The sequence below is a fragment of the Orcinus orca genome, chromosome 19, assembly GCF_937001465.1.
Source record: "Orcinus orca chromosome 19, mOrcOrc1.1, whole genome shotgun sequence".
In the NCBI taxonomy this organism is placed as follows: Eukaryota; Metazoa; Chordata; class Mammalia; order Artiodactyla; family Delphinidae; genus Orcinus; species Orcinus orca.
This window is the reverse complement of record NC_064577.1, coordinates 48,634,571-48,660,701: the sequence shown is the minus strand read 5'-3', so window position 1 is coordinate 48,660,701 and position 26,131 is coordinate 48,634,571. Positions and strand designations below refer to the sequence as shown.

General features: G+C 36.9%; 1 protein-coding gene across 2 annotated transcripts in view; it reads left to right on the top strand.

Moving 5' to 3' along the window:
* Positions 1 to 26,131, top strand: part of USP32 (ubiquitin specific peptidase 32) — a 197,998-nt gene that overhangs the window by 96,416 nt on the left and 75,451 nt on the right. For both annotated transcript variants that reach the window (XM_004271728.4, XM_033431615.2), the window contains exons 3-5: positions 3,497 to 3,602; positions 7,777 to 7,895; positions 14,033 to 14,192. In XM_004271728.4, the coding sequence (XP_004271776.2) occupies positions 3,497 to 3,602; positions 7,777 to 7,895; positions 14,033 to 14,192 (385 nt within the window). The remainder of the gene's footprint in view (positions 1 to 3,496; positions 3,603 to 7,776; positions 7,896 to 14,032; positions 14,193 to 26,131) is intronic.

Below are 26,131 nucleotides of genomic sequence, written 5' to 3'. Positions count from 1 at the left end.
TACTTATTTCACTTAGCATAATACCCTCCAAGTCCATCCGTGTTGTTGCAGATGGCAAAATTTCGTTCTACTTTATGACCGAGTAGTATTCTGTTGTGTATATGTATGTGTACACACACGCACCCCACATCTTCTTTATGCATTCATCTGTTAATGGATACTTAGGTTGCTTCCATATCTTGGCTATTGTAAATAATGCTATGAACATTGGGGTACATGTATCTTTTTGAATTAGTGTTTTTGTTTGGCAGTGTCAAATCTTTGGCACTTACATATCAGAAAGAGCATCTATAAATCAGTAGTGAAGTAATGGAAGTCATGCTAGGGAGAGGTCTTGTGCCATTAGGTGCATGGCCCAGAAGTGGTGTCTGTCATTTCTATCCATAACCTTTTGGCCAGAAGTAGTCATACAGCCCTATTCAGCCGCAAGAAGCATGAGGAAATGTCTCCATGCCTTATGTCCCCAAAGAAAGGAGAACTACCTTTGTGAGAGCATCAGAAGTCTTTTCTACAAATATCTAGGCCTAGTATTCTCATGCTTTATGCTCTCAGATTCCCTTTTGAAGTTACTGCTTAGAATTATCTTCTTGTTATCCTACTTCCATGTTACCTTAGTTCAGTGATGTCCTCTAGAAAGGAACATAGAAACATTATTAATATTGAAACATTCAATCGATATCAAAATGTAATGATTAGTTGGAGGTGAAATGGAAAAGATTGCATGTATATGGGAGTATTAGTATAAATTCATGATGTGTTTTACTTTCCTAGATCTGTCCACTGAAAAGTTTGAGGAACAGTCACTAATACCCAGGCAATAAGCACCACTAGTATCCTGATTGTGATCTCTAAATACAACTTCCCATTTGAAAGAACAAGGCTGTTTGGAAAAATGTCTGATTCTAGGTCTGGGTCAGGGAATTTATAAAATGAGCTTAGACCATCTTGTCATACCATAAAGTAAGGAAGGTGTAAGACACTACTTAGAGTCATATAGAAGGGATTCAGGAGCCAATTCGAAGAGTCTCTCTCTACAAAGGGATGGGCAAAAATGGGGAAATTGATCATCACTAAGGATAATTGTAAGGAGATTGAAACATATCAAATATATATTTTATTTATTTATTTATTTATTTATTTATTTATTTATTTATTTTTTGCGGTACGCAGGCCTCTCACTGTTGTGGCCTCTCCCGTTGCGGAGCACAGGCTCCAGACACGCAGGCTCAGCGGCCATGGCTCATGGGACCAGCCGCTCCACGGCACGTGGGATCTTCCCTGACCGGGGCACGAACCCGTGTCTCCTGCATCGGCAGGTGGACTCTCAACCACTGCGCCACCAGGGAAGCCCCTCTATCTTTAACTTTTGATTTTATTTTCTCTTTGTTACTGTACCACAGAGAAGATCTCTCTCCATACTCTTCCCTCTCCTTCGGCAGTAGACTGCTGTTATTTATTCCTCAGTGTTTGCTAGCACAGTGGCGGAGGTGGGTGAGGAGTACCAGGGGCTGGCGGACATTCTCTGTTGTCCTATTTCTGTCTCAGTTCTAGGGGGTCATTATGTCTCTGGATCTTGGAGGGCAAGACTTTCTCAGTGATTCTGCCTTTCCCCCAATGGTAGGGGATTTTTAAAGGTCTGGGGCTTTAAAAATCAGGGATAGAGGGGGTTTTCTGTTACCTTCCTCTGGTTATGCAGGGGCTAACTAAAAATAGTTATTCTATGAAGTATACTTCTTATGTTCTTTTTATGTTTTATATATTCTGATTTGAGGCCATCTCCCTATGCTAGTTTTTGCTCTCAGTGGCACTAAACACACAGTTTTTGGCATCAGCTGTCAGAGTATTATTAAATATATTTATAAATATCATTTAATGAATATGTATTTTCATATGTTGACCATTTAAGTTTTATTCCTTGAATTATCTTTAATCGTGTATTTCAATGACAAATTCTGCATGGCAGATACTAGGTCGGGTTTTTTTCCTTTTTCTTTTTTAAACAACACAGCACTTGCCGATGCCAAATGTGTGGAGTTTTTTCCCCACATCAATCAGTTCTCCAACTCTCTGAACACCAACTGGGTGTCCTACAATTCAATTCAGTTCTGATACTAACTATCCAGAGTTAGTGCAGACCCCACAGGTCTGCCCCCCACTTCAGAAGTTGCCAGTCGCAGGTCCCCGACGTCCTGTACTTCTGACCAATCAGCTATAAGTCGAGGGTTCCCATGTTCCCCTTCTGGGATTCAGTAATTTGCTAGAATGGCCCACAGAACTCAGGAAGGCACTTTATTTAATATCACCAGTTTATTATAAAGGATATAACTCAGGAACAGCCAAATGCAAAAAGATGCATGGGATGGCGGGGGGCAGTTAGGAGGGCGATGGTGCACAGTACTTTCTTGTCCTTTCTGGATGTTCCAGCCTTCTTGCACCTTGATGTGTTCATCAATAAACCCGTAGTTTAGGGGTTCTTATAGAAGTTCCATTACATAGGCATGAATGATTAAGTCACTTGCCATTGGTGATTAGCTCAATCTTCAGCTCCTCTCCCTTTCCCTGACTTTGGGAAGTGGGGCTGAAAGTTCTAATCCTCTAATCACATCATTAGTTCCTCTGACTACCAGCTCCCATTGTGAGGCTTTGTAAGGACTCACCAAGAGTCACCTTATTAGCATAAATTCAGGTATGGTTTAAAGGGGTATTATCAATAACAAAAGATGCTCCTTTCACCTGTATCACTCTGGGAATTCCAAAGATTTTAGAAGCTCTTGTGTCAGGAACCTGGAGGAAGACCAAACATATGTTTGTTGTATCACACTATCACACTAGGCACTCAACACAGAATTGTTGAATAAATGAATTTATGTGATTGCTGTTACTGTCCCTTTCTTATGAATAGCTTTTCTTCTTTATTTCTGATTACCATAATACTCAATTCTAAGAGTATAAAAATGTCTTTCTGTATTTTCTTCTTTTTTTTTACTTAAAATCTAAATATATTTGACATATAACTTTGTATAAATTTAAGGTGTACAACATGTTAATTAGGTACATTTATATACTGCAGTATAATTGCCACTGTATTTCTGAACATTCACTTAGAGAATGTTGATCTTTCAAATCAAAATTATGTATATATGTTTAACAGAGGTTGAAGGAAGTTGTCTAATTGCATGAAATCCTTATCACATTATTGGGACTATTGAAGGGGAGGAACTTATCTTTTTGGACCTTGATGAGGACTCCCAAGAAAAAGAAAATTCAGTGTGTGAGCCAGTGATATATGTCCTTTAGGATAAGTACAGTATATTCTTGGCTGAGTGCCATAACAAGGTGTAAGGGAGGAAGAAGAGGGAGAAACAACATCATTGCACTAAAATTTACCAGGACCTTGTTTGGAGATGGAGATAAGATTTATTAAAGGTGATGTCAGCCTCACATTCCTCGACAACTGAAATGTCTATAGTTGACTGTATCATTCATTTTCTCCTAGGTGATTTATTGTTCTTTTGGTGGAACATCCAAAGGCCTGCACTTCAATAACTTAATAGTTGGACTTGTCCTTCTTACAAGAGGCAGAGATGAAGAGAAAGCAAAATGTGAGTACTTTTATTATCTCAAAATGTTAAAATACTACATCTGTGTACAGAATAATCTACCGCAAAATTTTGATGACAGTCAAAGGATTTGAAGTGATGTTTCTCCAAAGGAGATATACAAGTAGCCAGTAAGCACTTGAAAAAATGTTAAACATAAGTAGTTATTTGGGAAGTGTTAATTCAAATTACAATTAGATACCACGTAAGTGTAAGATAGATAATGAAGCCACTTTGGAAAACTGGCAGTTTCTCAAACTGTTAATCACTGAGTTTTCATATGATCCCACAATTTCATTCCTAGGTATATACCCAAGAAAACTAAAAACATATATTCATTAAAAAAAAAAAAGTTCCTAACAGCACTGTTCATAATGGTTACAAAATGGTAACAACCCTAATGCCCATCAACTGATGCATTCAGCATAAACAAAACGTGATATAACCAACAATAGAATATTACTCAACAATAAGAAGGAATAAAGTACTGCGTAGGAGCGGGAAAAATTTCCCTAATTAAGTTGATATAAGACAGATTAACAGGAGAAAACCAAACAAATTTTGTATGTACGTACAGGAGCCCCATAAAAATATGAAACCCAAAGGGCAGCCAGGTAATTGAGGCTTATATAACATTCTGAGCTAAGGAAAGGGATAGGGATCTGAGGGTATAAGAGGAAGGGAGTCCATTCACAGGAAGGCAGAGATGTTTGGAGAACAAAGGTTGCCCTGTTATACTAGTTTCTTAGGTAAAAAAGTATCTCTGATAACAACTCTCTTTCCGGTATAGGCCTTTTTTCCAATGTAAATTTAGGCTGTTGATGGGGAGGTAATGAGCATTTCTGAATCTGCTGGGTTTTGATTGCCTTTAAGCTCAAAATAATTGTCAAGCCAAAGTGACGTATTTGGGGGCAACAAATTCTGCTCTCCTCCAACAGATACATGCTACCACATAGATGAACCTGAAAACGTTATGCTAAGTGATAAATGCCAGTCAAAATAGAACACACATTATGTGGTTCCAATCATATGACATGTCCAGATTAGGCAAATTTATAGAGACAGAATATAGATTAGTGGTTGCCAGAGGCTAGGGGGAAAGGGAAATGGAGAGCTTACTGCCAATGAGTATGGGGGTTTCTTTTGGGTGAAAATGTTCTGTAATTAGATAGTGGTGATGATTGCACAGCTGTGTAAATATATTAAAAAACACTGAATTGCACACTTTAAAAGAGTGAATTTTATGGAACATGCCTTATATCTTAGTAAAGCTGATTTTTAAAAAGTAATTCTGAATACATAGATTTAGCAATCTATTCTTGCCTTACTTCACAAATACAACCAGAAGTTCACTTGATAATACTTTATACAAATTCTTGGTAAAAGGTTTAATTATTTATCATGGTTTTACTTTTAACTTCAGAGATGAATTTTATTAGGGGAATTACGTAAGCCCAGAAGAGGATGGCACCTTTAAGTTCTACTAAGCAGGGAAATTTTATGTTACAATGAGACAGCATCATTTACCCTCTAAATATGAAAGGGAAGACAACCTTAGTTGATCATTCATTGTCCATCTGTGTTTCCTAGGATATGCATTTATTTACTTAATTTTTAATTCATTCATTTGATTACTTATAATGTCTTATGTTTCCTCATTCTTTTCTTTGAGCTCCCCCAAGGCAAATCTGCTCTTAACAAGAATATTAGTAAACAATGTAAATTTTATTGAAAATTTTCCAGGGGAGATGAGAGGGAAATGTCAGATGACAGTTAAAATTTAAGTGACAGCATGGGAGGACTCAGCTAGAATTGCTCTATCTCTGACACTCTGACCCCAATGTCTGGCACATCGTAGGAATTCAGTAGTATAATTTGACTATTATCATAATTAATGATTCTCAGAGCAAAACATGGGAGAAAGACCAAGAGCAAAAAAGCTAGCTTGACCAATTACTATATGTATGACTCTGGGCCTCTTCCTTGAACTTCTGAGCCCCTGTTTTTCATCAATACAAGGATGAAAGCGACATCCACCAAAATCTTTCATTGTAAAACTCAGAAGAAAAAATGTATGTAAAGCACCTGGCAAGTATCAAGAACTAGCGGGCAATCAATAAATTGTTAACTTTTACTGTTTTCTCAAAGTGATTGTTTATATACACACATATGTACCTACAGTTAAACGTGTGAAAAACATTGAGGCCAAAATAAACTTTCAAAGAAGAAAAAAAAAAGAAGAAAATTTTCCAGGGGGAGTTTAGGAAGGTGTTTATATTAAAGAGTATGACGTTTTGCTCTAAAACTCCCTAGAATTTTACCCTTGCCCACTGGATGCTGGTCTTTCTTCTTTCTTCCTTTTCTAAGCTGCCCTCTTACTTCTTCTAAATCTCTCAGAATCTTCTTTCTCATTTCTGAATTTAGACTGTTGTTCTTCAGCTGTTTCCTTTTTTACAGTTTTGCTGAGGTATAATTGATATACAATAAAATGTACATATTTAAAGAGTGTACATTTTGATGTTTTCAGACATGTATATATCCACATTATCACAATCAAGATAATGAACATATCCCTAAACCCAATTTTATGTATTGGAATTTAACTGAGATCCTGATTTTTTCAAATTAACATCCCTCTACCAACAAACACATACTCTGGCTCCAGGTAGCCAATAAATAAAAATAACCAATTTGAGGGTCATAAACACATATATTTAAAATTTTAAATCATTTTTATTATACAATTGTATTAGTTTCCTAGGGCAGCTGTAGCAAAGTACCACAAACTGGGTGGCTCAAAACAACAGAAATTTATTATCTCACAGTCTGGAGGCTAGAAGTCCAAAATTAAGATGTTAGCAGGGCCTTACTCCCTCTGAAATCTACAGGAAGGAATCCTTCTTTTTACCTAACTTCTGGTGGTAGCCCTCAATCCTTGGTATTCCTTGGCTTGCAGTTGCATCACTCCAATCTCTTTCCATCTCATCATGTGGCTTTCTTCCCACTGTTTCTGTCTTGTCTTCTTATAATTAATCATATTGGGTTAAGACCCACCCTAATGACCTCATCTTAACTTGATTATATCTGCAGAGACCCTGTTTCAAATAAGGTCACAATCATGGGTACTGAGGTTAAGACTTCAACATCTTTTGGAGCGGGGGAATATAATTTAACCCATAACAGATGGTCAGAGGCTTCTAGCAAATATTCCCCTTAAGAGAATCAGCCATGACATGTGGGAGGGCAGTTCAACTCATAACAGTAATATTTCAAACATACATGTAGTATGTACTTCCACCCAGCTTTATTATTTCTTACCATTGTGTCATATTTGTCCCAGAATTTGTTTTTTAAGAAATAAAAGATTATAGCCAAGGTGAGGCTCTTTCTCAGTATCCCTCCATATTCCCATCCACATTCTTCCCTTGACAGAAGTAACCACTCTCATGAAATTGGTGATCTTTCATTCCTCATGCAGGTCTTTATACATTTATGACATTTGTATGTATCCTTAAACATATCTTCAACTGTTTTACAGGTTTAAAACTTTTAAAATAGATAGTATACTATACAGGTTTTGCAATTTGCTTTTTCCCCTGAATATTATTGATATTTACCCATGTGGAAACACTTAGTTCCTTTATTCTAACTGCTATATAGTATTTCATTGTGTGTGTGTGTCTCAGGTTACCTATTTTTTTTGTTGATGGACATTTATCTTTTCTTTCCTAAATTTTGCTATTACAAAGAATACTTCAGTGTATGTTGTACCTTATGCATGTATGTATGAGAGTTTCTCACAAGTGGAGGTAGAGTTGCCTAGAAATTGAATTTCTAGCATGAATATTCATCTTTACTAGATTTTGGCAAGGTGTTCTCTGAAGTGTTACAGTAATCTATACTCATTAACAGTATGTAAGAGTTCCTGTTTATCCCAGTTTATTGCTAACACTTGGTATTGTCACACCCAAACATTTTTGCAAATTTGGTATTTGAAAAGATACCACATTCCTGTTTTAATTAGCATTGTTTTTTTAAGGAATAAATTAAATTATATATTTATAAAGTGCTTGGCACTAGTAATCACTCAATAATTGTTACCTATCTCTTCCCTCCCTACTTCCACCAGAGTACGTTTAATCTATGATAAAATTACTTTATTCTTTCTTTCTCCTAGACATTTTTAGTCTTTTTGCAAGTGAATCCGGGAGCTATGTTATACGGGAAGAAATGGAAAGAATGCTCCATGTGGTGGATGGTAAAGTCCCAGATACACTCAGGAAGTGTTTCTCAGAGGTATATTTAAAGATTTACATTTCATCCCTCCCTGTGGACAAAGTATTAACTCTTAGTTGTATAATGAATTTAGCTGTGATGAATAGATGTTTATGTGTAGCATATTCTTGACATTTTTCTATTTAATGTTTGATGCTTTAACGATTTGTGTGCTATGCTCGAAGGTGCATGACACTACTGCTGTGTTTGTGAATCTGAAAATTCCCAATTCCCAATAAAGGCAACTGTCTATACTTAACAGTATAATGAAACATACTCCTCCACTGTCACACCAGCACACATACAGACACACACACAGGTGATCCTGCAGAAACAGCATTGCTTAGGTTGTGGTGCTCATTGCTTTTCATCATGAGCATGTAGATATATCACTCACTGGCCTTGAGCCATAGGTGACCTCTATGATCCATCAATGCCTATTTTATCATTTATTTTACTTAATTGATTTGCATAGTGAAATATTTGGGTTTTAAAAATTTGTCATTTTCCTGTTTTCATAAATAATATATTTTCATTGTAAAAAAACTTTAACAACAGAAAATGTGTATCTTTAACAGAGAAAATTCTTTTATTTCTTTTCAGAGGTCTGCTAATATGGGAAAAGTCCCAAGAGATGGCAGAGTAAAGTCCTTTTACAAGTTTCTGATTCTTTCCTGCAGCACCCAGTGCTGTATGATTTCTTATGGGTGACTATTTGACCCACTTCCATTTCACTTTCACTGCTCTTGGTTTTATTCAGAGAGTTTTAATTCAATTTAGTTTAGTCACCTTCCTAACTATATAAGCATTGATTGTTAATACCCCAGCCATATGTGGTTCTTTTTTTTTTAATATAAATTTATTTTATTTATTCATTTATTCTGGCTCTGTTGGGTCTTCGTTGCTGTGCGTGTGCTTTCTCTAGTTGCAGCGAGCGGGGGGCTACTCTTCCGTGCAGTGCGTGGGCTTCTCATTGTGGTGGCTTCTCTCATTGTGGAGCACAGGCTCTAGGCACACGGGCTTCAGTAGTTGCGGCATGCAGGCTCAGTAGTTGTGGCTCACAGGCTCTAGAGCACAGGCTCAGTAGTTGTGGCTCACGGGCTTAGTTGCTCTGCAGCATGTGGGATCTTCCCGGACCAGGGATCGAACCCATGTCCCCTGCATTGGCAGACGGATTCTCAACCACTGCGCCACCAGGGGAGCCCATGTGTGTGGTTCTTATATCTCTTTGGACTCTCTGGCTTTACATTTAGCTTTTCATCACTCTGGCTTTAAGTTTCCTCTGTGTTGATAGCACCTGGAGATTTCCCTTTCTTGCTTTTGAGTTTGGCTAAGCAGTTTTTGGTAGTAGTTATGGTGTTACATTTTACTAAACATTTCTGTGTGTTTGGTGCAGAAGGATTGTCCTCCTGCATTTTTGGTTCTTACTTATTGACTGGAAGTTGCTGTGATGGTATTTCAGTACCTCAAGACAAACTAGATCATTTTTTTTTCCCCTAATAAAATTTGCTGACCAGAAAAAAAAACTGATCTCATCTTTACAGGCCTGATTACTTGAATTTTTCACAGAGATGTTAAGTGCTTGCTCATTTCTGGGGAGAATTATATATATATATATATATATTTTTTTTTTTTAATATTTTATTTGTTTATTTTGCCATGTTGGGTCTTAGTTGCGGCATGCGGGATCTTTTGTTGAGGCATGCGGGCTTCTCTCTAGTTGTGGTGTGAGGGTTTTCTCTCTCTAGTTGTGGCACGCAGGCTCCAGGGCACGTGGGCTCTGTAGTTTGTGGCACACGGCCTCTAGATGAGACGCGCAGCCTTAGTTGCCCCGTGGCATGTGGGGTCTTAGTTCCCTGACCAAGGATTGAACGGGTATCCCCTGCATTGGAAGGTGGATTCTTTACCACTGGATACCAGGGAAGTTCCTATTTTTTTTCATTTTAATAAGGTTTATGCAGACATTACCATTTTATAGATGGGGATTAAATGTGGTTAGCCACCCAGTTCTCTTATAATTTAGGCACAATAGCAGGTACATATATTAGATAATAATTAGTGCTATAGGGAAAAATAAAGTAGACTACAGGGCATAGGTGGTGATGGAGAGGAGGTAGCCAAGTGTAGGTATTTTGTATAGTATAGTTAGGAGAGGCTTATCAGAGAAAGTGACATTTGAACAAAGAATTTTAAGGAAGTGAGAGAGAAAACCCACGCGGATATCTAAGGAAAGCATTTTTCATGAAGAGAATATAGCAAAAGCCCTCAGGGGAAGTATGCTTGACTTGTTCAAGGAACAAGAAGAGGTCAATTTAGCTGGAATGGAATGAGCAAGGGAATAGTAGGAAATGAAGCTACAGAGGTTGGGGGACGGGGTGGGATGGGGTAGGGAGATTACACATGGCCCTGTAGGACAGTGTGAGTTCTTCAGCTTTCACCCTGAGTGAGACAGAAATCTTTAGAGGTATTTGAGCAGGAAAATATATGAGTTTTTGTTGCTGTTGTTTAATTACTTTTTTTTTTTTTTTTGGCTGCGTTAGGTCTTCGTTGCTGTGCGCGGGCTTTCTCTAGTTGCAGCGAGCAAAGGCTACTCTTTGTCGCGATGCATGGGCTTCTGATTGTGGTGGCTTCTCTTGTTGCGGAGCACAGGCTCTAGGGCGCACAGGCTTCAGTAGTTGTGGCTCGCGGACTCTAGAACACAGGCTCAGTAGTTGTGAAACATGCACTTAGTTGCTCCGCAGCATGTGGAATCTTCCTGGACCAGGGCTCGAACCCGTGTCCCCTGCATTGGCAGGTGGATTCTTAACCACTGCACCACCAGGGAAGTCCTGATTACATTTTAAACGTCATCATTTTGGCTCTTATGTAGAAAGTACACTGAACAGAGTCTGATTAAGGTATCTGAATAATCCAGGGAAGAGGTCATGGTGTAACAGTGAGGTGATGAGACTTTTCAGATTCTGCATTTATTTTGAAGGTGGAGTTGACAGGACCATTTCTTGTATTGATGATGGGCTGTGAGTGAAAGAGAAAAGGATGATTAAGGTGTTTCGCTTGATTTAGTAAATGAATGGAGTTGCCATTAACTGAGCTGGCTAACGCTATAGGAGAGGGAAGTTGGAGGTTTCAAAAGCAAGAGAAGTTTAAGACATAATTAGAGAATCATATTAGACATTCGGGTGGAGTGGTAACTGTGCTTTTTGACATATAAGTTGGAGTTCAGAGGAAAGGATTTGTTGGCTTATAGATGTGGATGAGGTCATCTAGGAGTGAATTAAGATAGAAAATGGATTGGAAGACTGAGTCCTGTACTCTGACGTATGGCGAGATGATGAAGAATCAAAACAGGAGCCTAAGGAATAGCTTGTGAGGAGGAACGAAAGAGAATGGTGTCCTAGAAGCCAAGAGATAAAAATGTTTCAAGAGGAAGGAGTATTTAACTACATCAAATAAGCCGAAAGATCAAGTGAGTTGTCCTTTGATCACTGAGAAGTGATCATTAGATTTGACAACGTGAAGTGTAGGTGATTGGTGTAGGTCCTGTGGAGTTAAAAAATCACTGGAGTCAGGATACTAGAAGGAGTGTGCTCATAAGAGGAAATTGTGACAGGGAAAGTGGAATGCTTAAAATTGCATTTATTGGAAAGGGAATGGATTTATAATAAAAATATCAATATAAGACTATGGTAATAAATGGTTGGGTTAGTCTTGTATGAAGGACAAGACCTATGGAAGAGGGAGGATCAAAGAAATGAGAGGCCTAGGTTTTGGGATACTCGTGTATAGCTGTTTAAATCATTAGGTACTCAAGGTTGATTTTAAAAAAACAAAAAAACAAGACTGTAAATGGGCTAATTTTACCTAATTCAACTATTTGATGTATTTATCTGCTGTAATTTCTGAGTAATGTGTGTGATGTGATCCAGACCCTTGCTTTTCAAGTTACCATGTTTCAGTAACTTGAAATGAAGGAAATCCATATAGGACTTATATTGTTTTTTTCTTACTGAATTTTTTTGGTTGTTGATTCTCAAGGTGGAAATTCGTATTTTACATTGTTCTTCAAAGATGTATCAGTTTCAGAAGTTTGTTTATTTTTATTTGTTTTTTGCGGTACGCGGACCTCTCACTGTTGTGGCCTCTCCCGTTGCGGAGCACAGGCTCCGGATGCGCAGGCTCAGCGGCCACGGCTCACGGGCCTAGCCGCTCCGCAGCATGTGGGATCTTCCCGGACCGGGGCACGAACCCGTGTCCCCTGCATCGGCAGGCGGACTCTCAAACACTGCGCCACCAGGGAAGCCCAAGTCTGTTTATTTTTAGTTGCCTTTTATAGTACTGGAAAATTTTTTTTCTAGACTGCTATTATGACAGTTTATAAAAGGAGACTTCCCCTTTACTTCCCTTATTTAGAGCCATGATTCAAAAACATAAAAAGTCAGGTTTGGCAGATGGAATTTTGGTGCTACCAGTTATATGGAGTGATCCCAATGGGCAAGTGGATTTCAGAGATTGCTTTATATTTCACTAAGTCGGCCAGGCAGCGAAGTGTATAGTTTAGGTACAGAGACTTTGGAGCCTTGACTACCTGGGTTCAATCCTATCTCTGCCACGGTATAACCTTGAATGCATAACTTTTTGGAGCCTCAGTTTTCTCGTGTGTAAAATGGGGATAATAGTATCTCCTATAGAGGGTTGCTTGAGGATTAAATGAATATAAAAATATTTAGAATGGTGCTTAGGGCATTGTAAATACTCAATAAATATTACCTATATGTGAAGGTGGTAGAATAATAGGCAGCTTCTTTCTTTCTTAATGGTACATGAAGGTGCATCTTATAACATCATCTTAGTTTCACTGAAACCATTGAAACTACCACGTTCAACTGAATCTAAGATGCCATCGATTAATAACGTGCGCCTTTATGTATTATAAAGAACAAAAAACCTGCGAGTTACAATTGAAGGGTATTATTGATTTTAAGACTTTTCCCAATGTCAGAGATGTTAACTTGTAAAAATTAGTAGACTACAGGGCATAGGTGGTGCCCTTGCATCAGCTTGTAGGGTTTATACTGCAAACCCTCTTTCTAGACTAAACGTAGGGTAGAGAAAGAATATGGCTATGATTCTCTAAACATGTTGGCAATGTCCTCACATCCCTGCAAGTCTGAATGCCATATTCTTCCATGTAGAAAAACAAGACTTCCAATGTTGTCTTGATCGCTTGGATTGCACTGTTAAGTGTTCTGAAACCATGAGGCTTAAGCATGTTGCTATACTTAATAGGATGCTACTAACAATATAGAAATTATTTCTACCATAACTCTTTTAGGTTCTAAGTTAATCCCTTAATATCTCCATCAGGATTAGAGCTGCTAGGCTCCTGAGTGTCATTAGAGCTGCTAGGCTCCTGAGTGTCATTCTTCATTGTATTTCTATGTGGGTTGCTTCTGCCTTTTTTCTCATAGAAACATCTGGCCCTCCCTCTACCTGGGTCCTCTTGTCTTCCAGTCAAAGAGATTGACTTACACAGCCATATGATGTTCTTTCTCAGCCTGGATACTTTTTTTCTCCAGAGATTTAGGAAGACAAATACTTGGAAAGAAAACAAAGAAATAGAAATCTCCTTGCTTCTTTTTGTATTCTAGTTGACTTGTGAATACATGTTTTCAGTGATGTCTTTTGGAGGAGGACTCCTGGATAGATTTTAATTCGCCAATGAAATTTAAAAGAATATTTAAATTCCATACATATTTAATTAAAATATGCTAATTCTGACCAATTGAAGTACTGAAGAAGAGGGATGAAGCAAGTGAAAAGTTGGTTTTATTAAATATTGAAAGAAATTCAGTTTACTGATTTCAGGATATACCTTAGCAAATAAAATGTGACTTATTAGTAGAAATGCACTGCTTTAATGAATTGATGAAATAATTTGCAATTAGCATATAGATTTTATGCAAATGAAAGTTCTGAAGTACAATTATATTTGAAAAATTTTATTTCCAGGTATATAGCCTATAGTGATATTTAGATAATTCTTCCTTTATAGATAGTAGAAGGGTAAATGTCAATTAAATGCAAATTTCAAGTTGTATAAGTTCCAAGTAGGTACCTTAAAATTTGACTAAACCTATGTTTTCTTGTTTTAATTTTAGGGCGAAAAGGTAAACTATGAAAAGTTTAGAAATTGGCTTCTTCTAAACAAAGATGCTTTTACCTTCTCTCGTTGGCTACTGTCTGGAGGTGTATATGTGACCCTCACTGATGATAGTGATACTCCCACTTTCTACCAAACTCTGGCTGGAGTCACACATTGTAAGTAATGGCATTTCATTGTGTTCTGTTCACTTTTTAATACAATTGCCTGGTAATACGAGAAAATGAGAATTTGCCTTTTATCAGTGGGTTTTTTCTTCCAAAGTATAGTAAAATGGAATACTGGAGGCTTGAGTACATAGCTGAAAAGGAAAACTCTCTTTTTTGTCTACTCACTGAATACTTTTGTACTCCAAATGTGTGGGGTATTTTTTTTTCCCCCACACCAAGCAATTCTCCAGTGCTCTATGGATACCAACTGGGTGTCCTGCATCTCAGTTCAGTCTGACACTGTCTACCTGGGGTTAGCACAGACCCCACAGTTTTAGGGCTCAGTCTCGAAAGACTGACCCTCTGCTCCCCACTTCAGACGCCAAGTCCAGATTGTGACCTGTGCTTCTGACCAACCACCTATAAATGAGACTTCCCATGACCCCCTCCTTGGGTTTGGTAATTTACTAGAACAGTTCACAGAACTTCAGGAAACAGTTACATTTACTGATTCATTATATAATAAAGGATATGTTGAAGGATACAGATGAACAGATACATAGGGCAGGATCTGGAAGGGCCCCAAACACAGGAACTTCTGTCCCTGTGGAGCTGTGATGCCCCAATTCTTCTGGCATGTAGATGTGTTTACCAGTCTAGAAGCCCTCCAGACCCTGTGCTTTGGGGATTTTTGTGCAGGCTTATTACATAAGTATGCCTGATTATTAACTACATTCTAGTTCATCTTCCCTCTCCAGAGAATGGGAATGGGGCTGAAAGTTCCGAGTTTCTAATTATGGCTTGGTCTTTCTAGTGACCAGACCCTTTCTAAGAGCTTACCAAACGTCATCTCAGACATTAAAACAAAAGATTCCTATCACCCAGAAAATTGCGAGGAATTTAGGAGCTCTGTGTCAGAGATTCCTATCACTCAGGAAATTACAGGAATTTCGTCAAAGACCAAATATTAGCAGGAACCAGGGTCAATATTACTATTTCACAATAGCCCTCTACTAATTGTCCTTAACCAAGCTGTATTAGTTTCCTAGAGCAGCTGTAACAAATTACTACAATCTGTAAACTGAAAAAACAGAAATCTATTCTCTCACAGTTCTGGAAGCTGAAATCAAAGTGTTAACAGAGCCTTGTTCCTCCTGAAGGCCCTAGGGAAGAATCTTTCCTTGTCTCTCCCAGCTTCTGGTGACCCCAGGCTTTGCTTGGCCTGTAGCAGCCTCCGTCTTCCCATGGCCTTCTCTCTGTGTGTGTCTATGTCCTCTCCTCTTCTTTTAAGCACACCAGTCATTGGATTTAGGGCCCAGTCTATATTCAGGATGATTTTAACTCGAGGGCCTTAATTCATTACATCAGCAAAGACCCTATTTCCAATAAGGTCACATTCTGTGATTGCAGGTGATAATGAATTTTTGAGGGACAGTATTTAGTCCTCCACAACACAGGCCTAAGTGTTAACTTCTACTGTTCTTCTTTCCTGTGGTTACAGAATTGTACCTACACTGGGCTTTTGCTTATGCTACTCCTTAACACTAGAATGAATGCCTTTCCCTTTTATTCTCCCTATAAACCTTAGTCATCTTTGAAGACTTAAATCACATGCTGCTTGGTTTTCATAAAACATTTTCTTGCCTTCCTGTGAGAAATCATCTCTCCTTCCTCTGAACTCTCATAACACCATTTTTGTACCCTTCTTGAATGAACTTATCACTTTTGTCCTTGTATTATAATTATTTATAGCATTCCATTTATTTGTACATGTCATCTCTCTTAAATCATAGAGTCTGTATTATTTTTCTATTCACCCTGTGTCAAGCCTTAAATAAGTATTTGTTGACTGAGTAGAGGACCTTGGGTATCAAGTGCTATTTGTATCTATTTGTTCATATAATTTATGAGTTGGCTACTAGTTATACACCAGCTACTTTCCCCCTCATTTTCATTCCATTGTCACCAGAAGTTCTGACAGATAAATTCTGGCATGAATAGGCAATGAATTTGATGTTCCTACTTTTCAGTGCCCCCGCCTGAATATATATATATTTTTCTTTTTGAGAAATAATACTCATGTGGTATTTAGGAGTTCTTCGGACTGAGTCAGACACTCTAGCCCTGCTACTTATTATTCATGTAGCTGCGGGAAATTTAATCTCTATGAACTTCTTTTTTCATCTGGAAAACAGGGATAATGATACAACTGTACCTCATAGATATGTTGTAAGGAGTGTGGGGAAGGAAAAGTATTTTCCTCTACTTATCTTGGTTTCATTGGGTGGGGCCCTTTAAATTAGACTAACAAAGATAACAAGAAAAAAACATAAGCTTACTTTGTTACTATTGATACTTAACTAACTTACTTATGTACCAGAACTTTCAGTGATGAGTAACTCAAAGGGGTGGTTATAGCTTGAGCTTATATAGCATCTTAGCAAAGAGCAATAATTTTATGGAGATGTGACAAGACAAAAGAAAAGGACTTTGAGCTGCTAGGGATGGCATATTGTGGGAAGGCAAATACATGGAGGAACTGTTGATTGATATGGCTGGTTAATAAGGTTTGTTATGTAGATTCTTTCCTTTGGTGCTATCTCCAGGTTGATAAGTATCTAGAGTGGTCTCTGTTGATTAACTTCTTCCTGGTAGAAGGGCAGGTAAGACATCTTTATAAATTAGGCTAATAGGGGGAGCTGGAGAGCTTTTTTTTTTGTATCAGCTTCTTCTCAATTGCCTTCAACTCAAAATAACCCTTATGCTAAAGTGGCATGTTTGGGGTGGTATATGGTGCTACCCTTCAGGAATACATGAGATAGTACCTTTTTTAAGGGACTCAGCATTATGCCTGGTATAGAACAGGTAGGTGCTTTACAATGAATATGCATCCTCTTTTTTTTTTTTTTGGCTGGGCCCTGCGTGCGCTGCATGAGGGATCTTAGTTCCCTGACCAGGGATCAAACCCGTGCCCCCTGCAGTGGAAGCATGGAGTGCTAACCACTGGATCATCAAGGAATTCCCTGCATCCTTTTGTATTAGTGAACACTTGGCTTGGGAATGTCAGTGAGCTTCATCCCACTTTCTCCAGAGAGTAATTGTTTTGGGAGCAAGCAGTTTTCTAAGAGAGGACTGTAGATCAGTACAAAAATTAACTCATCCATGTCTGTGGGAAGAAAGTGTTTTTCTTACCAGTTTGCTTTCTTTTATTTTAGAATTTATAAAAATAAAGAACAAAAATAAACTAGTACAACAGACAACTCATTTGCTGCTGGCTTCAGCAAATGGCTCCTTTCTCAGTGGGCTTTCCTATGAAAGCATTATGACAAAGTCAGAATTACTGCTAAATTTCTTACAGAAATTCTGACATGGGTAGGTTTACATTCTGATGTCTGTGATTTATCATATTATTTATAAATTCTCAGCTTCTGTGGATGTCTTTGCAGGCTCTTTCACTCAAAGAATATTTGGTACATTGAACTTTTCAAATAATGTGTCAGGAATGTGGAAACACGGGATAAAAATAGAGAATGTTATTAACTGATTTATAAGTAAACAGAAAATATTTATTTTAAAGCATCACTGACTCCATTTAAATTTGTGTAATGACCCAAGGTATCTAGGAAACAAAAAGGAGTTATAATTTTTCACTTGTAAATAACATTTATGTTAGAGTGCAGATGCCTTTAATTACTTTTTCACATATGATTATAAAGTAAAATTTGAAGTCACAGTAAGTTGAACATACTGCCACTTTTAATCAAATTTTTTCTCTTTCGTGTAAATCACAAATGAAACTGGGGCGCTATTTGCATTCAATACAGAGTTAGAATAACTAACTGATTTGATTTAGACAAGATTTTAGACTTTGTCATGGCCAGTACAGTTTTTAGAACTTCAGATTCCAAACTATTGTTACCTTACCTTTTATTTAAGTTTAAGAAATTGAATTAGAACTTCTTTTGGCTGCACCGCCTTGCAGGATTTTAGTTCTCCAACCAGGGACTGAACCTGGGTCCTCAGTAGTGAAAGCACTGAGTTCTAACCACTGGACTGCCAGGGAATTCCCTGAATTAGAACTTTAGCCAAAAGTCCAAGTTTTTATGCTTGAGTAGATCTTAACTAGATTTTTATCAAGACTGATATATTTTTCTTTTATAATTTGCTGTTTAAATACCTAAGGTTAGATTTCCTAAAAAGATTTTTTTCGTCAAATATATAGTGTTTTTAATGACAAGTTAATTTTTAAACATTTTGATATTCAGAATCAGAGAACATATATAGAGAACATAAACATGTTCTATATAGTTAAATGTTTGAAATAGTTTGGTACAAGTTTATTATTATTATTATTGATATCTGAAAGAAGATCCTACTTTCTAAGACTAACTAGTCATTTGGCTTTTTCTTGTAATAGCCTTTCCCCACCCATTTTGTTCATGGTTATTTAGCACTACATAGTGTTGGAATTTGGAGCCACAGACTATAAACTCAAAATGTAATTTGTTTTAATCAGCTTTTTACAAATTTAGTTCAGTGTATCAAATCCCCTACTATTGTACATGCATAGTCCTATCCAATCACAGTCTGGCATCTCTCTGCTTGAGTTTGAAGGCTCATCCTTTAGATGCTAACCTTTGAAACGTCTACATTCTAACCGAACTGTCTACTAATTCTAGGTTGAACTGCCATCTTTAACACTCTTTTTTTGTCACTCACTGGAAAGTAAAGTTCTCTCTCGTTTTTTGTCTTTTATCTTGTGTCCATAGCATAAATCCTTCTATAGGTTATCTATCCTCTTCCTTATTTTTGAATTATAGCAGAATACAACGGTTATTCTTTTTGTTTTTCTGTCCTATCACTACCTGTTTTTCCTAGAGACTTTTACACATGCTTTTTTACTTCTGATTGCAATATCCTTCTTCTGTCACACTAGTTTTCCTTTCCCTGGTCAACCCTAAGATGTTCTGTGTGTACCTCTTTAAATATCAAGACTTCTAGGGCCTCACTGCTTATGTGCTCCCTGAAAACCCTGTGTCTCTGTTCCTTCATTGTACTTTCCACACTGGATTAAAATGACCCATTTTCTCTTCTATTAGAATCTAAACATAATTATTTTGTTCACTGTCATGTCTATAATTTTTAGTGCAATGTCAGGTACATAAAATGTTTTTATTGAATGTTTGTAGAATATTAAATGATCTTGACATATAGCTCCTGTACTTTTTTTCCCCCAAAAATGCTTTGGAAGGTTCCAACTTACCACATACAGATTGAGCCCTTACTAAAGGAGGCACTATACTCCTTGTACATTATCTCATTTAATCCTTGTGCCACCTCTGAAGTTCATTTTATCGCCATTCTAAAAATGAGGAAACCACAGCTACAAGAAGTTAAAGAAACTTTCTCAAGATCAAATGGCTAATAGGTGCCAAAATTGGGATGTTTGAACCCCAGAGTGCATGCTTAGTATCATTTTAGGATTTGAAGACAGTTTATTGACACACAGTCATTTTTTTCTTTAATCTTTCGTAAGCAGCTTGTAATTGCAGGTAAAAGGAGGTGGTCATGTGATAGCTGTGGTTGTGGTGAGCCATCTTCCTCAGACTCACTTCAGACAATCTTGCAGCTTCACTTTTCTAATTTCCTTTTTTTCCCCTTGGGATACCTTCAAATGATTATTATTTTAAATTTCTCTTTAATAATTAACTTCATTTGATCCAGGCAAGGTCACTGAATGATTCCCCATTTACCAACAGTGAAATAGGTAATTGGAAGAACTAAGATTTTAAGAACTATGTTTTAAGAACTAATCGAGAGTTTTTTCCTTAATGATGATCATCTTTTCATAGAGTTTAGTTATATTATTTGGAAGAAAATATGTGTGCTAACTCTTTCTTGTAAATATGTTTTTTAGAGTTTCCCTAAAATGTATCATAAGCGTGATTTCTTTTAAGTAGTAGAATCTGGATACTGAGGTAATTAATGTAGTATTTTGGGCTAATTTTAGGGCCATTGAACTCATTTTGATTGGTTTTCTTTTCTCATCTAACTCAAATTTATATAACTCAAATGCTTTATTTTAGCATTTATTATCTCAACTAAAAATATGCATATTATTATATTCCCTTGCCACATTTTAGTTTGCAATGTTAAAGCCTCCTTTCTGTAAGAGAAAAATACTTCAGTGATTCTTAGGCCATAAACTGCCTAGTAAATCTGCATGTCCCTCCTTCATTATCCTCTTATCTGGTTGTAAATGATGTAAGGCTTAAATAGATTGCAGAAGGTCATTGCTTTTGAGAACAGGTTGCTTCCTCAGAAATGTTAAAGAACTGTGTTACTGTTTGAAAATACTTGGATATTTTGCTTGGCTTTGTTTTTGTTTTTGTTTTTAAATAAGAATCCAATTCTGGCATTAAAGAGCAATTTCTGTAGCTGGAGCCTCCAGTAAGGTGGGACTTGATTAGGATGGCCCAAAGGGCAGGCCAGGAACTATTTAGAATGTTGTAGTATGCTACTGTTGTGAACCAGAAAAAATTATATCAATAGGTGGGTGATAAATTCATTCCCATTTAGCTAGTAAAGTATAAGTTTTGATATTTATTTATGAATTGCAAATAGAGTAACTACTGCAGTCGTTAACCTCTAACTTCTTTAAGTGAAAATAAGGTTAGTTATCTTTCCTCTCCTCAGCAATTCAGCTGCCAACTCATGTAAAATATTTGGGTGATGATAATATATATAATTTACTTTAGCATGCTTTTACAAATACTTGATTAACAAATTACAGTCTGTAACTATAAATGAACAGATTGCATAAACTTAAAAGGGAGCTGTAGCCATAACCAATCTGATCATTTTTGTCTTCCAAATATGTTCTACTTACTTGTCTTTCCACATTTCTACTTCAACAAAAAAAATTGTGTTTTTTAAGGAGATTAATGAACTTAGTTTTCAAAGGTAAAAATATTTGGGAGGAAGTTGATATGAATTTTCTGTGTTCTAATTTAGTGTATAAACTAAACACCAACTGATCAGAAGTACTCATTGAATACCCATTATATGCTCAGTACCTAGATGTATAAAAATGAGAACATAGTTTCTGTCTTCCACCTTTGGTTTCAGTGTCAGATTTTTTTAATCTGAAGATCTACTACTGGGAAGAAAATTTAGAATTTGAGAAAACTGTTTCTCTGGAGGAACAGATTTCTCTTTCTTTCTTCCTTTCACATAATAAATGGAGTAAACAGACATCTTATTTAGGAAAATGAGGCAGTAATGCTCAATTTATATATCAAACTCCTGTAATTACTCTCCCTATTGCTAAAATTTTAAATTATTCCTTTTAAATAAATTCAGTCATCTGGGTATTTGAAGTAGATGCTTCTGTTAAAAAAAAAAAAAAAAAGAAAACTGTGGAAATTCCCTGGTGGTCCAGTGGTTAAGACTCGGCACTTTCACTACAGTGGCCCGGGTTCAAACCCTGGTCGGGGAACTAAAATCCCTCAAGTTGCGCAGCACAGCCAAAAAAACTTTAAGAAAAAAAAAAAGAAAAAGAAAAACCAAAACTGCTAAGGAATAGAGTAAGAATGAATACTTTGAAATCACTGGAAATTTAAAATACATTGTTCTTGTCTTGCCAGGTAACTTGTAAGCTACTTGTCCATTTAAATATTTCTGGAGTGCTCAAAATGTACCAGATATTATTCTAAGTTTTAGAATATAACAATGAATAAAATAGACCAAAAAGCCTGCCTACAAGGAGCATATGTTCTAGTTGGAGGAAACAACAAAGAAAACAAATAAGTCTTAGAGAACAAAGTAAAGCAGGGAAGAGGGATGAAGGAGCATCATTGGATGGGGTGCAGTTTAGAAGATCCGAGAATATGACATCGAGTAAAGATCTGAAAGAGTTGTAATAGCCATGCAGGTATCTTGCAAGAAGAGTGTTAAAAAAGTTTTGAAGCAGCATGATTCTGCTTAAATTTTTCTTCTGAAATGATGTTTTTATTCTTAGTGAAATTAACTTCCCCCCCGCTTTTTATGAATTGTCTGTCTTGTACTTGTTAATTTATTGTAGTCTTAATGCTTTTTAATTCCGTATATTGATGATTTAAACTCACTTCTGTTCTTAGCTGCCCACTAGGCTATTCTTTTTTTTTTTTTTTTTTGCGGTACGCGGGCCTCTCACTGTTGTGGCCTCTCCCACTGCGGAGCGCAGGCTCAGAGGCCATGGCTCACGGGCCCAGACACTCTGCAGCATGTGGGATCTTCCCAGACCAGGGCACGAACTTGCGTCCCCTGCATCGGCAGGCGGACTCTCAACCACTGCGCCACCAGGGAAGCCCTAGGCTATTCTTAACTCAGCAGTCAAGAGTGATCCTGTGGGTTGGATCATGTCACTCCTCTGCATTAGATCCTCCAGTGGTTCACAATTTCACTTAAAATCAAAGTCCTTACAGTGGCCTATATAATCTGACCCCCATTTTCTTACTGACTTTTATTTTTGGATATTTGTTTCTTGTGGGGAAATTGCTATTATTGTTATGCTTTTTCTCTTTTATATTTTCTTACATGTATTAATGAGATATAGGAAAAGCATTGATTTTTCTATATTTATTTTATATCCCTACAGGTTTTTAAACTCAATTATAATTTTTAAATGTTTTCTCTTTGAGTTTTTTTGGAATGCATTCTACTTATATGCAAATAATAACCTTGCTTATTTTCTAACATTATACTTCATATTCGTATCTTATTGCATTGGTGAGAATTTTCAGAATCATGTTAAATAACAGGGGAAGGGTTCTACTTTAGGTTGGGAAGTAGAAAGACATGAAGGATCTTCATTCCCATTTTAATAACATGAAATCACTACATAAACCAAACAATCATAATCTTTAAAGCCACTGAAGACATATCAATACAAAGAAATCTTAAAAAAAAAAACAAAACTGAATTCCAGAGGGACAAGTGCTTCCTAGGTAATCAAAGGATATAAAGGTGCTTTCATTTCTGAGGCCAGAGGCTGAGATTGGGGCTAAGGCTGCCAGAAGAGTGAGCCTGCCTGAGGACAGTCTTTGCTGGGATAAGGAGAAGCCAGCCAAACTTTGAAAAACCCGTTTCAGATTTAAATCTGAAGGAACCGCAAGTGCAAAGATAATCATCTCTGCCCTGTAATTCTGTCCTGTGGAAATTTTGCTGAGACTGGGGTTAGGCAGTTTCATGAGCTCATAATTTTGAAGTCTCAAAATCTTGAAGGTTGCAGTCTCAAGGCTCTGTGGTCCTGAGCTGCTGTCATTTTATGGAGTTGCAGTCTTGAAGTCCTGTGGTTATGCAGTTTCAACACAGGGATTGACAAACATTTTCTTTAAAAGGCAAATAGTTAATATTTCAGACTTGTAGGCCATATGGCTCTTTGTTACAATTACTCAACTCTGCCATTGTAACACATTAGCAACCATAAACTAAATGTAAGTACATGGCATTGTTGTGTTCTGATAAAACATTATTTATACAAACATGTATGCAGCCTTCAGGCTGGAGTTTATAGATCTCCAGGTTCAAAAACTAGCAGTTTCTGAGCTCTCCTGAATAGAAATCTGAGCTCACCTTCAGAACATTTGAACTAGAGGTAAACTTAGTCTAACCAAAGCTGCAACTAAACTTCTATCCAAAATCTGTCATGATTAATGATATCAGATGGACATTATGGACTGGGTGTTTCCTGTTTTCATCATTGCTCTGTGTAGATACTGATTTCCATCTGGTATCATTTAATTTAGTCTGAAGAACATCCTTTAACATTCCTTTTGGTACCGTTCTGCTATTGATGAATTCTCTCAGCTTTTGTTTGTCCAAAAAATACTTTATTTTGCCTTTGTTTTTGAAGGATATTTTCATAGGATATAGAATTTGAGATTAACAGGGTTTTTTTTTTCTCCTTTCAAACCCTTTTTTACCCCATTAATCTTCTGGCTCCCTTGTTTCCGAAGAGAAATCATTGCTTATCTTAGTTCCTGTGTTTGTAGTGTATTTTTTCTCCCCTCTCATAATGCTTTTAAGATTTTTACTTTATCAGCAGTTGGATCGTGTCTTGCCTTGGTTTGGTTTTCCTTGAATTTTTCTTGCACAAGTTTCACTGAACTTCTGGATCTATGGGATTATGGTTTTAATCAAATTTGAAATTTTTTCAGCTGTTATTTGTTTTAAATATTTTCTGCCCACTCTTTTCTGGGACCCCAGTAACATGTATGCTATACTTTTGGTATTGTCTTACAGGTCACTAAGAGTCTACTAATTTTTTCAGACTTTTTTTTCTCCTTATGCTTCCATTTGGATAGTTTCTATTGCTCAGTCTTCAGGTTCACTGACCTTTTCTCTGTATTTTTTAATCTGCAGTTAATCTCCCATGAATTTTTAAAATTTCAAGTACAGTTGACCCTCCATATCCACAGATTTAGCATCCACAGATTCAACCAATTGGGGATTGAAAATATTTGAAAAAAAGTTTTTTCCAGAAAGTTCCAAAAAATAAAACTTGAATTTGCCACGCACCAGCAACTGTTTATATAGCATTTACATTTTATTAGGTATTATAAGTAATCTAGAGATGATTTAAAGTATACAGGAGGATGTGCGTTGGTTATATGCAAATACTATACCATTTTATATGAGGGCCTTGAGCATCCTTGGATTTTGGTATCCACGGGGGTCCTAGAACCAATCTCCTATGGATACCAAGGGATGATTGTATTGTACTCTTCATCTCTAGTAGTTTCATTTGGTACTTTTTTTTTTTAATAGTTTCCGTTTCTCTTTTCAATGTAGTCATGGTTTTCCTTAAATTCTGTAGATATTTATAATGGATGTTTTAAAGCCTTGTCTACTAATTCCATCATCTCTGTTATTTCTATGTTATTTCTATTTTCTATTGACTGGTTTTTATCCTGGTTTTGGATCGCTTTTTCCTGCTGTTTTATGTACATATATATATTTGGATGCTAGACATTATGAATGTTATATGGCTAATGGATTCTGTTGTCATCCTTTAAATTAGGAAGTTTGTTTTGTTTTGATAGGCAGTTATTTGTGGATCAGGTTGATATTTTCCAGAATTTTTTTTAAAGTTTTTTGGGGGCAAGTCTGGAGTAGCCTTTACTCTAAGAGTTAGTTTTTCCCCTACTGATTAAGTGACCCTCTGAGTCTGTGAATGCTCCCAGTGTTCAACAAGGTATCTCCACTCTGGCTGGTCAGAACTTAGGCATTTCCTAGCCCAGCCTCAATGAATTTCACTCTATGCATACATAGCTTAGTACTCTGCTAAAACTCAGTAAGACTCCTGTTCATATTTCTGGAGCTCTTTCTCTACATAACTCTTTCCTCTCCAGTATTCTGCCCTGTAAACTTGAGCTACCTCAACCTACCTGAACTACAAGTTCTATTCTTAACTCAGTGAAATTTCACTGCTTAGGTTCCTCATACCTTGCCAAGGTCTGGGAAGAGGCTGCAGGCAGAAAGCCAGGGTAATGGAAAGACTCACCTTGTTTGTTTTCCAAATCTTACTTTAGTTCCTTGGAGGGAAAAAAAACAACAGCAACAACAATGCACATATAGAATGTAACCATAGTTGGAGTTTACCTGTGATTTTTTTTTTAAAATACATCTTCTGATGAATGAGGAGAAAAAGATGTTCATGTTTTCATGATGCCCCTATTACCTATCACATTATAAATCCTGTTCTACCCTGTCTTATGTATTGACTTTATTACTTATAACATCTTTTGTCATGTTCATTTTCATTTATTTAATAAGTATTGAATGTGTGTAGTTACCATATCGACAGGATGGATCAGACATGGTATCCTGCTATTAGGATGTTTATAGTGTAGCCAGGAGAGAATATGTATATAGAATCACTAAATCCAAGATACAGATTGAAAATT